The 13,418-nt window shown below is 54.9% G+C and overlaps 1 protein-coding gene across 1 annotated transcript in view; it reads right to left on the bottom strand.

Moving 5' to 3' along the window:
- RAB11FIP4 (RAB11 family interacting protein 4) overlaps positions 1 to 13,418 on the bottom strand; it is a 40,753-nt gene that overhangs the window by 16,098 nt on the left and 11,237 nt on the right. Inside the window, exon 2 of the mRNA XM_057716457.1 lies at positions 669 to 898. Within this exon, the coding sequence (XP_057572440.1) occupies positions 669 to 898 (230 nt within the window). The remainder of the gene's footprint in view (positions 1 to 668; positions 899 to 13,418) is intronic.

The raw sequence follows: 13,418 nt of genomic DNA, 5'->3' as shown, positions 1-13,418 counted from the left end.
ACTAAGCGTCTGCATTCAAAAATGGGAAACGGTGATTCTCAAACTATGCCCCCGAGGAACCCTGGCTTCCACCTAAGAATCACAGCGTTAACGATAGGGCAATATGGATCAAGTCTCTTGGTGTCTCCATCTTATTTTATTTATTTCCTTATTTATGTGCCCTCAGGCTCCTTAGCACCTTGGGTTGAATGCATCACATTCCTCACTTCTTTCTCCTACAAATTTTACTAAACCGCTCGGCAGGCACCGCTGCTGGCTGCCTCCTGGTGACTGGCCCTAGAGGACGACGGGCATGATCGGCTGGCAGGTGATTAGCCAACAAGTGAACGTGTCTGTGGTCCACATGACCAGCTGTCCTTGGGCTGGCTGGCCACGGGTACAGTGGACGGACCGCTTCCACGAAGCAACACAGGTGAACAACTCCAAAGGGCCCCCTCCCCAGAACAGTGTGACTCCCAGAGCCACCGGGGTTTGAGAACACCTGCACTGAGAAGATAGATTAGGTTGAAACACACGAAACTGCCTTTTTCTTGAAGGCTGAACATGATTAAAAACTGGCAATTTTGTATGGTAAACTTGTACCGGAAGCTCTCTCCTCCGTCTCCAAATCGCTGGCCGTGAACATGGCCTTCTCCTGACACGTGGAGCTCCAGGCAGTTTTAACTTACTTGTCCTCTGGCAGGAACAGGCCCCCGAGCCCTGTGTCCTTCTCCTCGGCAGGAATCCCGACCGGCCCCTCCAGGCTCCGGGTGCTCTCCACGGGGCCCTCCATGTCCGACTCCTGGGGGCCCTCGGGTGGGGCAAGCGTCATGGCCTCATCCTCATCCTCGGGAAAGAAGCCGGGCTCCCTGGGGAGGAGCTCGCCATCAGCAAAGGTGGGGTCCGGCACCTCGCTGCCCTGGGGAAGACAGAGGGGGGCAGCGCGAGTGAGCCTGGCTCCCCGGGGTTCAGCACTGCTCCTCAGACCACCAGGATGCCAGCAGGGCTGGGGATGGCAGGGACGGTGGGTACTGCAGTGCCAGGAGGCCCAGACACTGAAACCTCGGGTGTGAGGCCCTGGCAGGTGATTCGTCTCGGGGGCCTCTCGTGCAAGCCCAGTGAGGGGTAGAAACCTCCGGGACAGCCATCCACGGAGAAGGGCCACAGCCAGCCAGCTGCATCGTCCAGGGCCCCTGGGCTGCCTGGCAGGGTCCCCACCACAAAGCCTGCACAGGAAGCCAAATGACTCGGATAAGGCTTCTTGGTGATGAAAAAGGCACAGCCCCAATGACAACAACTCTGACACAGCAGAGCTTGAGGCAGCCTGTTACAGGGACTGCACAGAATGGGGTCTGCCCCCCATGATTCTGTCAATAACATGTCAAATAACATCTCTGAACCTCAGTTCTGGCCTCTGTAAGTTGAGAATGGCAATGGAATCTTACAGGTCTGCTGTGTCACAGCAGGACCTCAATGGATAAGTCCCAGTCACAGGTCTGTCCCGGCCCTGCCACAGCCACGCTGGGGAGTAAGAATTCTAGGTCTTTCAAGTCTGAGCTTTGGGCTGGTCCTCAGTGCCTAGCACCCTGCCTGGCACAATGTCGGTGCACCATAAAGATTTGCCCAGGACTTTGTGGTGGCCCAGTGGTTAAGAACCCACCTGCCAATGCAGGGGACATGGGTTCGAGCCCTGCTCCAGGAAGATCCCACATGCTGAGAAGTAACTAAGTCTGTGCACCACAACTACTGAACCTGCGCTCTAGAGCCCGTGAGCCACAACTACGGAAGCCCATACGCCTAGAGCCTGTGCTCCCCAACAAGAGAAGCCACCACAATGAGGAGCCGGCACACCACAACGCAGAGTAGCCCCCACTCGCCGCGACTAGAGAAATCCCTTTGCAGCAGCGCAGACCCAATGCAGCCAATAAATACATAAATAAATTTATAAAATTAAAAAAAAAAAGATTTCCCCAAAACTTTTGCTAAAACCATCCTACAGGAGAAGAGCTCTGGCTTTACTCAGAGTTTACCTAAGCCCTTCCTCAAGTGCAAACCATCTCTCAGGGCTGCTCTGCCTCTGAGGAGGTGCTCCCACCCGAGATGTCAACTATTCCCCAGGTTCTTCGGCGTGCTCCTCACCTAGGGCTGGCAGAGCCCCCGTTAAAGGTGCTTTCTCCAGCCCCAGGGCTAACAGTACCAAGGGCTGTAAAAAAGCCTCAGGGCACCTTAGACAAGGACAGGATCAGGGACATCCAAGGAAGGTGGTCAGCGAGCGGCTGGCTGTGTCCGCCCAGACGTGCACAGCTGTCTGCTGGTGAGCAGGCAGCCCTCCAGGGGGTCTATCCCCACCAAGACACGCCAGGACTAAGAATAGATGGCGATTAAATGAGCTTGGCGCCTGCCTGCGCCATGACTCAGGCTGAGCACCAGATGGACCAGTAAAGAGGCATCAGGCAGCCAGGCGCCCCCGACTGCGAAGGCCGAGGGGCTGTGTAATTAAACTCACCCCAGTGTTCACGCGGCCCTTCACACCTACCTGTCATTAATCCAATCCCACACGGCTCCCAGCCGTATCAGATTCTCCGTCCTAAGCAAGCTCTTGTCTGCAAGCCTGAAGCTGTCCCAGTAGAAACAAAAGAAAACCGACACTTACAGAACCACCACCACGTTCTGGAGACCAAGCTGAGAGTGAATATACTACCCCATTTGAGTTTCATGACCCTTCAGGACGGGGATTCCCATCCCTGTTTTACTAACGAGGAAGTCAGGACGCAGCGAGTAACCTGCTAGAAGTCCCCTGGCTGGTAGGCAGAGGACCCCGCCCGCCTCTGGCCACCGCTCACTTGGTTCCATTTATCATTGATGCAACTCACGCTTCATGAATTTTCAAACCCCATGGTGACCATGAGGAGACACACATTATGGGGACATACTACTAATTATGAAACCCAGGCGCTCTGCCTGATGCATCAACTTCCACATGCCACCCGCCCCTTTCCTGCCCTCAGAAGGGAAGCTCTGGGTTAGCGCATGGTCACCCGGAGAGAGGCCCTCGGAGGAGAGCTGGGGCTCGTGGAGAAGCAAGGCGCGTGCTCTGTTCCTCCACCCGCAGCTTTTCACCCTCCTGGACACAGGGCAGGGGAAAGGCAGCGCTGGCTGGGAGTCCCTGCTCTGTGGCTCACAAGACGGCTAGGTCACTTTGCAAGTGGGCGTTTCGTCCCGTCGTCACAGCCCCGAGAGGTGGGTCTCCTTCCCCCTCCGTGTAAGTGAAGTGACTTGCCTGGGGCCACGTGGGAGTCAGCGGCAGGGCTGGGACTGGACTGTGAGTCACCAACGCCTGTGCTTTACCCCAGGGAACCGCATCGGCAGGGGTCCCCAAGAGGCTGCCGCCCACCCTGCCCCCAGAAGGCAGGCAGGGGGCCAAGTGGAGGCCAGCGTCTGTGATGAACCGTCTGGCTTGGTTTCTGACCAGCTCAAGTTTGCCTCACTGGACACTGAGATAACGGAGGCCGAGTTTCTGCCAGGAACTCTGTCCCGACACCCAACCCACAGTACACAGGTGGGGACCAACAGCCCCCCTCACCTGAGGCCCCACAGCCACACCTGGCCCACGTGGGACCTGGCACCTGGTCCAAGGCCCTGCCCAGAGTGGAAAGAGTGGCCTTGAGTGGCTTGTCTCAGCCACAGGAGGAGCAGTAGCAGGGGCCAGACACCCCACAGTGGTCCCTGCCTCCCAACTAGACCACTGCTCCTGGGCATATTTTTACCCTCTGACTGAGCAAGGTCCACAGCTGCGCGGCCCTTCACACCTGACAAAGTGTCCTGTCTGTCTCACGCACACACACTGCTCATCTTTTACAACAGCCCTGGGAGAGCTGCAGGGAGCGTACGGGGCAGGATGAAGGATTCATCTTCTCCATCTGACACACGGGGAGGATGAGGTTCGGGGCGGGAGGGGGCTGCCTGGAACCTCCCGGGTACAGCGGGCCCCGCCGAGACCTGGAGCCGGGCTCCTGAGATGCCCAGTCCCAGCCCCTCACCGCCCTCCCCACCCGCTCCACCACCCGCTCCACAGACGTGTGCACGCACTCTCTCAACACCCCAGCCTTTTCTCTTAAAAAATGGCTGTTCTCCCGACAGCAACACCTCTTCATTCAACCCACAATTGTTGGCTCAAAGCAAGTGGAAATTTTAATTATAACTTCAAAACCATTTCTAGTGCCGACGGTCCCCAACTCACGATGGCTCGCCTATGATTTTTTGACTTTACGATGGTGTGAAAGTGATAGGCATTCTCTTTTCCCGGGCTAGCGATGTGAGGTCGGACGCTCTCCTGACGACGGGCGGCTGCAGCTCCCAGTCAGCCACGCGATCATGAGGGTGAACGACTGATATGCTTACAACCACTGCTTTTCACTTTTGGTACAGCATTCAATCCATTACATGAGCTAGTCAACACTTCGTTAAAAAATAGGCTTTGTGCTGGGTGATTTGTTTAAGGTATTCTAGGCTAAGCTATGGCGCTGAGCAGGTTAGGTGGGTTAAATGCATTTTCAACATATCGATGCCATAGGGTTCCATCCCACTAAGATCTGTAGTTTTCCCTCCAATTTAAATAATATAAAGATAGCTACAAGAAAAGTAGCTAACTGCACCTTGGCTAGTCTGAGATGGTACGGGTTTGGCTTTTTTCCTGGACAAAGGTGGCCCCGTCACCCGTGATCCTCCCTGGGGGCCTGGGTCCCAGCCCGGCCTACACGCTCCCCAGCCCTCCAGGGAAGGGCTGAGTGCAGCACCAGGTCCAGGCCAGGGGTTGCTGCTGAGGTTGGGCGACAGCCTGCTCTGATCCCAACACTCCAGGAAGGGAGGCAAGCAGGGGTGGCTGCTGGAAGGTGCTGGAAGGCAACCTCTCGCCCCACCTGGAGCCACCACTCCCTGGTGAGGAGACCCAAAGTCACATCGGAAACCCTTTGGAGCCAGTTTCTTTTATATATTTTAGATAAAGTTTCAGACGGAAAGGAAGAACTCAGAAATAATAAAAGTACTGTCCTCACAGGGTTTCCGGAAGGCCTGGGAAGATGCTGGACCTCACAGCATGGGCTTCCCGAGGCCGTTACCCTGCAGCGGGGCCCCCGTGGAGCCCCCGTGTCACATGTGCTTCCGAGAAGAGGCAGATCTCTGGGAAATGTGCAAGAGCTAAAGAATAATCCGCCCGGGGGTGGTGAGGCAGACCCCGCTGCTGCTGTGAGATTCCGGAGCCCCTGACCAGCCCCAGGCCGACGCCGGGTGGCGGGAACCTGGGCTGCGGCAGCCCCGGGACCCGGGACGGAGCTGCGGGAAGTGGGGGCAGGAGGACACCGCTCCACAGGGTACCCCCTGCCCGTGGGCACTTCTGTGCTGAGAACTCCGAGAGCTGCCCGCTCGCCCCAGGCCATGCTGCCCGCACCCAGACCTCCTTCCGCAGCAGCGAGCTCCTCGGGCACAAGAGGACGCCTGGCGGTCCCGGGTCCTAGGCCCGCTCTGGAGGGTGGCAGGACCAGGGGGGTGGGGAGTGGGATTTCACAGAAAGGGGCTGTCTGATTTTTTTGAGCAGGGGGTCTTTAGGGAAGGGACAGTGTCCTCAGCAGGCCGCTCCGGGCAACCTCTGTGGGTGACCTGTACCCCCAGGGCGCAGTTTCTCAGGACCCGGCGCCAGCCCTGCACGGAGATCCCCGTCCCCCCAGGGCCACACAGGCGAGGCTGGCGTATGTCTAGCGCACTCCAGGTCACCCCCACCCACCCTGCCGAGGCACCCCAGGACACCCCTGTGAACGGGGCTGGGTGAGGGCGATAACCTGGAGACTGGCTGGCCCGGCCGCTCACAAGCAGTGTGACCTTGAGCAAGAGACCCTGGAGCCCTTGACTCCTTACCTGCAGAACGGGGACAGTCACCTCTACGGTGGAGGCTACTCTAAGGGCGACACACGACAATTTTCACACGCGCCAGAGAGCTGGCAGCTGTGGGGACATTCAGTCCTGATCCAGCCTCCTTAGGGGCTGCATGTCACAGAAGCTGAGCTGCCCTTACAGCCCACAGGTCCCTGGCTGGTCAACGGGTGAGAGCCTGGACAGACAGGAGGCCAGGAGGTAGGTCATCCTCAAGAGACTGGGGTTTCTGGAGAGTCCTGAGGCCCAAGGCTAGGCAAACAGGCCCAGCCAGCCACTCTGGCAGGACAGGTCTGCAGCTCCCGTGTTCTCCACCCTCCCGCCCCCGCAACACCTGTCTCCAGCTGGAGCTGGAAGCTGCTGGCCCTGGCTGGAAGCAGGAGCCTGGAGGCTCACAGCCTGCCTGGGGAGCCCCTCTCCAGTCTCAGGAGCAGCCTGCAGGCCCCAAAGTCCCCTCTTCCTCTGTAGGAAGTTACGAGCTGAATTCACATGGCTGGTGAGAAGGCCAAGCATCCGTACCTGTGGGGCCCTTCCAAGCCTCAAAGAGGCCAACAACGCCCCACCGTCCACGCTCTCAGAGGAGGCGCAGCGGGGCCCAGACTCAACCACTTCCTTTGGTCCTCCCCCTCCCCAACCTGGCCCATTTTCCTGGCAACTAACAGACGCCAGGTGACCCCATTTCCACATTCCCGGGGAAAGAGATGACCCTAAAGGGGTAAACATGAGGATTTCTACATCTGAACCCCCACGGTCAGCATCACAGGAAGCACAGAGCCCAACCTGCACTGCTGGTGGTTAGCTGGGGAGAGCCAGCACGGGGACCCTGAGGCCTGGGTGCTGATCCCGCTTGGTCACTGGCTGGCTGTGACCCAGCTGTTCAACCTCTGAGGCGCCTCTAAAAACAGGGATGGAAATACCGACCTGGCACGATTGCCGTGGAGAATTTAGAACAATGCCGCACATCTCACGGATGCTCTACACACAGCAAAAAGCAGGGGCAGAGTGGCGTTAGGAGCGTGCTCTGGTGATGGCATGACTGGTTCAAATCCCGGCTCCACCACTTACGAGCTCTGCGCTCTTAGGTTTACTGAACTTCAGTGCCTCAGTTTCCCCATCCATGGAATGGGGTTGACTATTAGGATTAAATGAGTCGGTACATATTCTGAGCAGAAAGTGCACCAGTCTGAGCTATTATTGTCTTCACTGTATTAGAGAAGACAGCCAGGGGTGCCTCCTGGCATTGTGGCCTCTCTTTAGCCCCCAGGATCCTGTCCCTCTGACCCCAGTGGCATACAGGGTGAAGGCAGGCTGGGTGCAGCTTCTGGAAGCCAGACCCCAAAGGTGCAAAGCCTGTCCTCCACAAACAGGCCAGGTGCCTCTTTTCTCCCGACCAAGGCTGTCTTCTGCTCACTGTCTTGGAAGGTCTCTCTGTGCATTAATTGTACCCTTTAAGAAGTGTTAGGATGAGATGCTGCCTGGGCAAGGGAGCCCACAAGGCTCCCAGGCTCCGGCTATCCACCCCCAGCCCTGGCAACAACTCCACTCCCCAGGCAGTAACGTGGAGCCAAAGCACAGCTCTGTGGGGACCGGGCTGGGTAAAAATAGCTCCGGCGGGCACATCCCAGCTTCCTCTGCTGCCAGGCACCAGCGGGCACACGTGGAACCCCACTGCAGGAAAGGAAGGGGGGAGGGACAGACACGAGCCAAGCCCAGGGCGGGGGAGAGGCCAGCCCGCTGCCCGGCGAGGCTGTGCAGGCCTGGGGGGCCGGGCAGGGGGTCAAATCCCTCGCCCTCCCAGCGGGCCAACAGCCCATGAACAGCGACAGGCCTGGTCAGGGTCTCGCTGGGTCTTTCCCACAAGCAGCAGAGGATTCAGGTTAAGGAGCTACCTTGCTGGTGCCAACGCCCCAGGGGCATAGGGAGGGGACGGGGTTCCCTGGGCCGGGATCCCCGGCGCGCCCCGGGGCTCAGCAGCTCTCACCATGCAAGGGCGGTGGCAGCAGAGACCAGCAGCAGTGCACGCCGTCCCGACCCCGGCTCCTGGCGGCTGACCCCTGCCCTGAAGCCAGGCCTCACGCTGCCGGCGGCCGGTGCTCCTCGATGGCTGATAGGAGATTCTGCTTCAGCAGAGGCTCGCCCGGGTGCCAGTCAAGGGGCGAGGGTGGGAATAAGCGGGGATTTAAGGGTCCACACGGGGAGGCTGCTGCCTCCGCCTTGCCTTCTGAACAAAAGCAGTCTTGACTCAGATACAAGGCCTCGGCTTGCCCACCACAGGGCCAAGGGCGAACGTGGGCGCACCAGGTCACCAAACCATCAGAGGTCATCACCCGTCTCAGCCAGCCGTGGGGACTGACCTCACGCTACGCGGTCAAAGCCCTGTAGCCCGAGCTTCCCACTCTGATGGGGAGGCCAAGGTCAGGCAGACAGATACACTGCCATGTTCCCACCCCCAGGGCTAGAGAAGAGTCCCCTCTGGTTAACCTCCCTCCCGGGGGGTGAAGGGGTGGGGCAGCCAAAGCAGCTTCCAGGCTCTCTCCTCCCAGCCAGGGGCTCCAGGGTCCACCTCCTGAACCCTCGCGTCAGGGAGGGCTCCACCAGCAGCTCAAGACCACCCTCGACTGGGCTCCCATTCAGGAGCCTCCAGGAGAGGATCTTAGTGTAGACGCCCCAACAGCTACACTACTTTCGTCATAAAGTGGACCCACAGGTCCCAGGAGGGGGACAACAGTGACAACTGGGTTTCCTCAGGAGCTTATTATATTAGTCTCAAATGGGAGATACGAAGAGGGTTTGATTCTCGCATCACCCCTGAAGGGGGTACTAAACCAGCCCATTTTGCAGATGGGGAGACGGAGGCTCTTGGGCAGACTTGGTTTAGTCCAGGATCTGGCCTTCACCAGCTGTGGAACAGAAGAGAAAGTCATGCTCGTGTTTCTCAAGAACTCGCATTTACATAAAGCCAAGGTGGTCAGATGAGTTGATCGGCTGTTGCACACACCACCACGATGGAAGGGGTGTGGCAGCCCGCGCTGCCTTTTATTCAATGTTTTAATTGCAACGCTTCAGCGGTCTCTCTGGCCGATCTCAACACCCTCCCCCAACACAACTGCTGCTGATAAGGCAGCGTCCCAGGAGTGCAAGGGAAAGGGCGACGTGACCTAGCTCCCAGAGAAACTTTAGAAATGAGGGATACTGCACAGGCCCCCTGGCAGCCAAACTAAGACCAGAGGTGGGTGAACTCCCTGACGGGCAGCAGAGCAGAGGGGCTGGAGTCTTAAGGGTTGGGGGGCATTCTGCCAGCGACCACCCAGGCACTGGCCAAGGGTGTTTCGTCCAGCCGACCCGAATGTCCAGCCTGCCCCAAAGGCCCTGGGGCCACACTGCGCTGGCACCGGAGCTGGAGAACACGCCATGCCCATTCAGACCTTCCAACTAGCTCCGCGGGTCCAGGTTCACCCAGCATCCTCCGATCAGGACGAGCTTCCCAGAAGCCTGCAGACAAGGAGGAGGGCTGCCTGAGCTCATGCTGGAGCGTGACGCTCACTGTGAATGAATCAGCTGGCACCTTGGCTCTGTGTGTCCGCGTAGGGACAATCTGTGGGTACAGGCGGCACTCGAGTCCCAGGGGTGTGGGAAGGGCCAACGAGATCTGGTTTTGAAGCCCGTTGGGCAATGGGTCAGACCCTTGACCTTGCTGAAAAGGCCCGTCACAGCAGGGTCATCCCCCCACGCAGCAGACACTCCAAGCCCTCTGTCCCCACTTCCCTTCCAATAACAACACACTGGAGCACGTCGAAAGGTACCAGTTAAAAAATAAAAATAAAACTCTGTCGCTAAAAATCTAATGGAGAAAAAAATGGAATAGAAAATGCTTAAGTAATCCAAAAGGATTCAGGAAAACCTGAGGAAAAGAGAATCAAAGATCAGATGCGAACAAACGAAAAAACAAATACTAAACAGCTCAACCATATCAGTAATTCATTAAACGAAAATGCAGCAAACCATCCTATTAAAAGACAAGTACTGGGGACTTCCCTGGTGGTCCAGTGGCTAAGGTTGTGTGCGCCCAGTGCAGGGGGCCGGGTTCAATCCCTGGTCAGGGAACTAGATCCCACATGCCGCAACTAAAACCTGGCACAGCCAAATAAATAAATTTTTTTTTAATATTAAAAAAAAAAAAGACAAATATTGGGAATTCCCTGGCAGTCCAGTAGTTAGGACTCGGCGCTTTCACTGCTGGAGCCTGGGTTCAATCCCTCGTCGGGGAACTAAGATCCTGCAAGCCACACAGCACACCTAAAAAAAAGAAAAACAAACAAAATACACAAAGCGAAACTTACAACTACAAGTTGGAGATTTTAACTCATGTCTCAGTAAATGACAGCACACGCACAAAAGAGAATTAGAAGGGAGACAGAGGATTTATACAGAAGCTTGATCTGATACAAACAGAACATCACACCCAACAGCTATAGAGTAAAACCATTAGATCAAAGGCTGATAAGGATTTGGATACTTGCACAATACCAAAGAATCACCCTACAGATCACTGCAACCTCCCCACCCCCACCCCCAGTGCCACTACTACGCAGAAAACAGGCTACTGTCATTTTAATCAAACCTGGCACCTCTAATTAGGAACGATCACACACTGGCCTTCTGATATGTTACAATATGACTCATACAGCATCACCTATCATATAGTCTTTACAAAACACTTAATTCTAATCAAGCCTTAAAATCTAAACTCTTCTAAAGGGGAAAGAGGAACAGGTTACACATCACCACGGGGAAACAATCACACACAAAGAACGTGGCACCTTTTACAACAACTGGCCTGGTTTTTACTGAACGTCTTTAAGAAGAGGGAGGGGGATTTTTCTAGGCGAGTGGTTCTCAAACTTCGACGTGCATCAGAGTCACGTGGAGGGTGGGGTAGATTGTTAAAGCTCAGACTGAATCAGTTTCTGATTCAGCAGGTCTGGGGTGAGGTCTGAAAATGTGCATTTCGATAGGCTGAAATAGGCTTTTTTTTTTTTTTTAATGAACATTTCTAAGAAGTTGTCAGGTGATGCTGCTGCTGGTCCCAGGGCCGCACTGGGAGGACCATTGTTTTCCATTAACCAAGAGACATAAAAACTGAATGTTATCTTTGATTAGATTCTGGTTCAATCAAGCAAGCAGGCAAGCAAGCAAACCACCACCTAGCTGTTGAAGATTTTTTGGGGACAAATAGGGAAGCTGGAACATGGACTAGATATCGGGTGATATTAGGGAACGATGCTTGATTTTGCTAGGTGTGTTAATGATATCTAGTTTTGAAGGAGAAATGCCCTTCATTTTGATAATGTCTTTCATAATTTTATTTCCAATGATTCAGGGGAAAAAAAAAACAACCTTACATACAGACATAAAGCAAATATGGTAGCAGCACCAGAGAGCAGCCAGGCATGTGAATCCTGGTTGCTGTCTTCCTCCACAACCAGCTCCATGATGGTCTGTCCTGGTTGCAGGGGCTGGTCTGGGCTCCCCTCGAGACACCGTGGGGTTCCCTTGTGTGGTGATGGAGGCATGGCTATTGCAGGGGCTGCATGGTGGGCTCTGAGGCCGTGGGGGCTGGGGAGCGGGTGCTGTGACCCCTGTAGGGCACTGCTTAGGGCAAAACCTCAGGGAGTTATGCAAGGTGGCGGCCAAGAACGGTGGCCAATTCCACCTACAGTGGCTTCCCATACTCAGTTCTTACAGGTCTCATTTTTTTTTAATAAGTTAGAAGTAAACCTTACACACACAAAGCGTGGAAGATAGTTGCCCCAAACCCGCTGAACTGTTAAGGAAAGGTGTAAAATCTCTAATAAACTTAGCTCCATTTAAAAGGAATATGGGGGATTCCCCTGGCTGTTAAGACTCCACGCTTCCATTGTGGGGGTGTGGGTTCCATCCCTGGTTGGGGAACTAGGATCCGGCACGCTACGTGGCGCAGTAACATAACATAACATAACAAACACAACATAACAAACATAACATGCATGAAGGACCTAAATAGACTTTAAAAAACTTTTTGAAAATAAAAGGAATATGAAGGGCTTCCCTGGTGGCGCACTGGTTAAGAGTTCGCCTGCTGGTGCAGAGGACACGGGTTTGAGCCCTGGTCCAGGAAGATCCCACATGCCAAGGAGCAACTAAGCCTGCGAGCCACAACTACTGAGCCCGTGTGCCACAACTACTGAAGCCCACGTACCCAGAGCCCACGCTCTGAAACAAGAGAAGCCACCGCAATGAGAAGGCCGAGCACCACAACGAAGTGTAGCCCCTGCTCGCCGCAACTAGAGGAAAGCCCACCCACAGCCCCGAAGACCCAACACAGCCTAAGTACATACACACATACATAAAGCTATCCTAAAGGCAGAGTCAGCAGAAAGAGGGAGCTTGGAGGACCCGCACAACCTCCTCGGGAAAAACCAACCCTTGAGAATAAGGGTGAGCTGTCTAGGTTACAAATGATCAGATCAAGAGACAGGGGTGGCTCCAGCTGTAAGAACGAAGGGCCCCTCACCCACGGTGGGCCTGTGCTGAAGGCAGAGCTGCCTCCCCTCCGCTCGGGCTCTTCCTGGATGCCAGGCTCTGTCCTGCCCCCCGCCCTCCAGCTTGGAGGATGATTCCAGAGAACCTTTCTGCTATGGGCGGAAGTGTGTCCCCCGCCCCCAATCAACCAACAGTCTCTTAGACCGGAACTGTATTTGGAGACAGGGTCTTTAAAGAGGTAATTAAATTAAAATGAGGTCATAAGGGTCACCCTAATCCAATATGACCAGTATCCTTATAAGGAGATTAGGACGTGGACAGACAGACAGACAGACACAGAGACACACACACACACCCCATCATGTGAAGACACATGGAGAAGACAAGCCAAGGAGAGAGGCCTCAGAAGAGACTAACCCTGTTGACACCTTGATCTTGGACAGTGGTATCCAGCACTGTGAAAAAAGACACTTCAGATGTTTAAGGCACCCAGCCTGTGGTACTGTTAGGGTGGCCCTAGAACGAATACACTTTCCTCCTCCTCTAGGAAGCCTGCGTGGAGACCCCTCAGCTAGGTCCCTGTTTTCCACCCACCTTCCCACCTGGATAATAAGAATAAATTCCTTCAAGGTCAATTCGATTCAGCCTCCATAGAGAAGTAACTACTGGTTCTCCAGAACCTCGCCAAGAAACCTGGGTTGTCTTTTTTTCTGGTCTCTCAAAGGAATTGTTGGCTTCTCTTCCATGATCATTCTGAGATACTGCTGCTTCTAAAGAGACTGTATTTTGCTGACACTGAAGCCTGGTAGATCTACGATTATCAGGACAATGTTTCATAGTTTATATATGGATACAAGTAAATTATTTCCATTTCTTGGGTTCTCTTAACAGCACAGGTATTACAGTTTCATTTTAAAGTGTGTGTGTGTAGTTCAGCCAGAGGCATTTAAAATTGCAAAGGCAATTTTTGTTTTGCCCAGAACTGTATATAG

This window comes from Hippopotamus amphibius, chromosome 17 (genome assembly GCF_030028045.1).
Source record: "Hippopotamus amphibius kiboko isolate mHipAmp2 chromosome 17, mHipAmp2.hap2, whole genome shotgun sequence".
In the NCBI taxonomy this organism is placed as follows: domain Eukaryota; kingdom Metazoa; phylum Chordata; class Mammalia; order Artiodactyla; family Hippopotamidae; genus Hippopotamus; species Hippopotamus amphibius.
The sequence above is the reverse complement of the archived record's forward strand: the minus strand, read 5'-3'. Positions and strand labels throughout refer to the sequence as shown.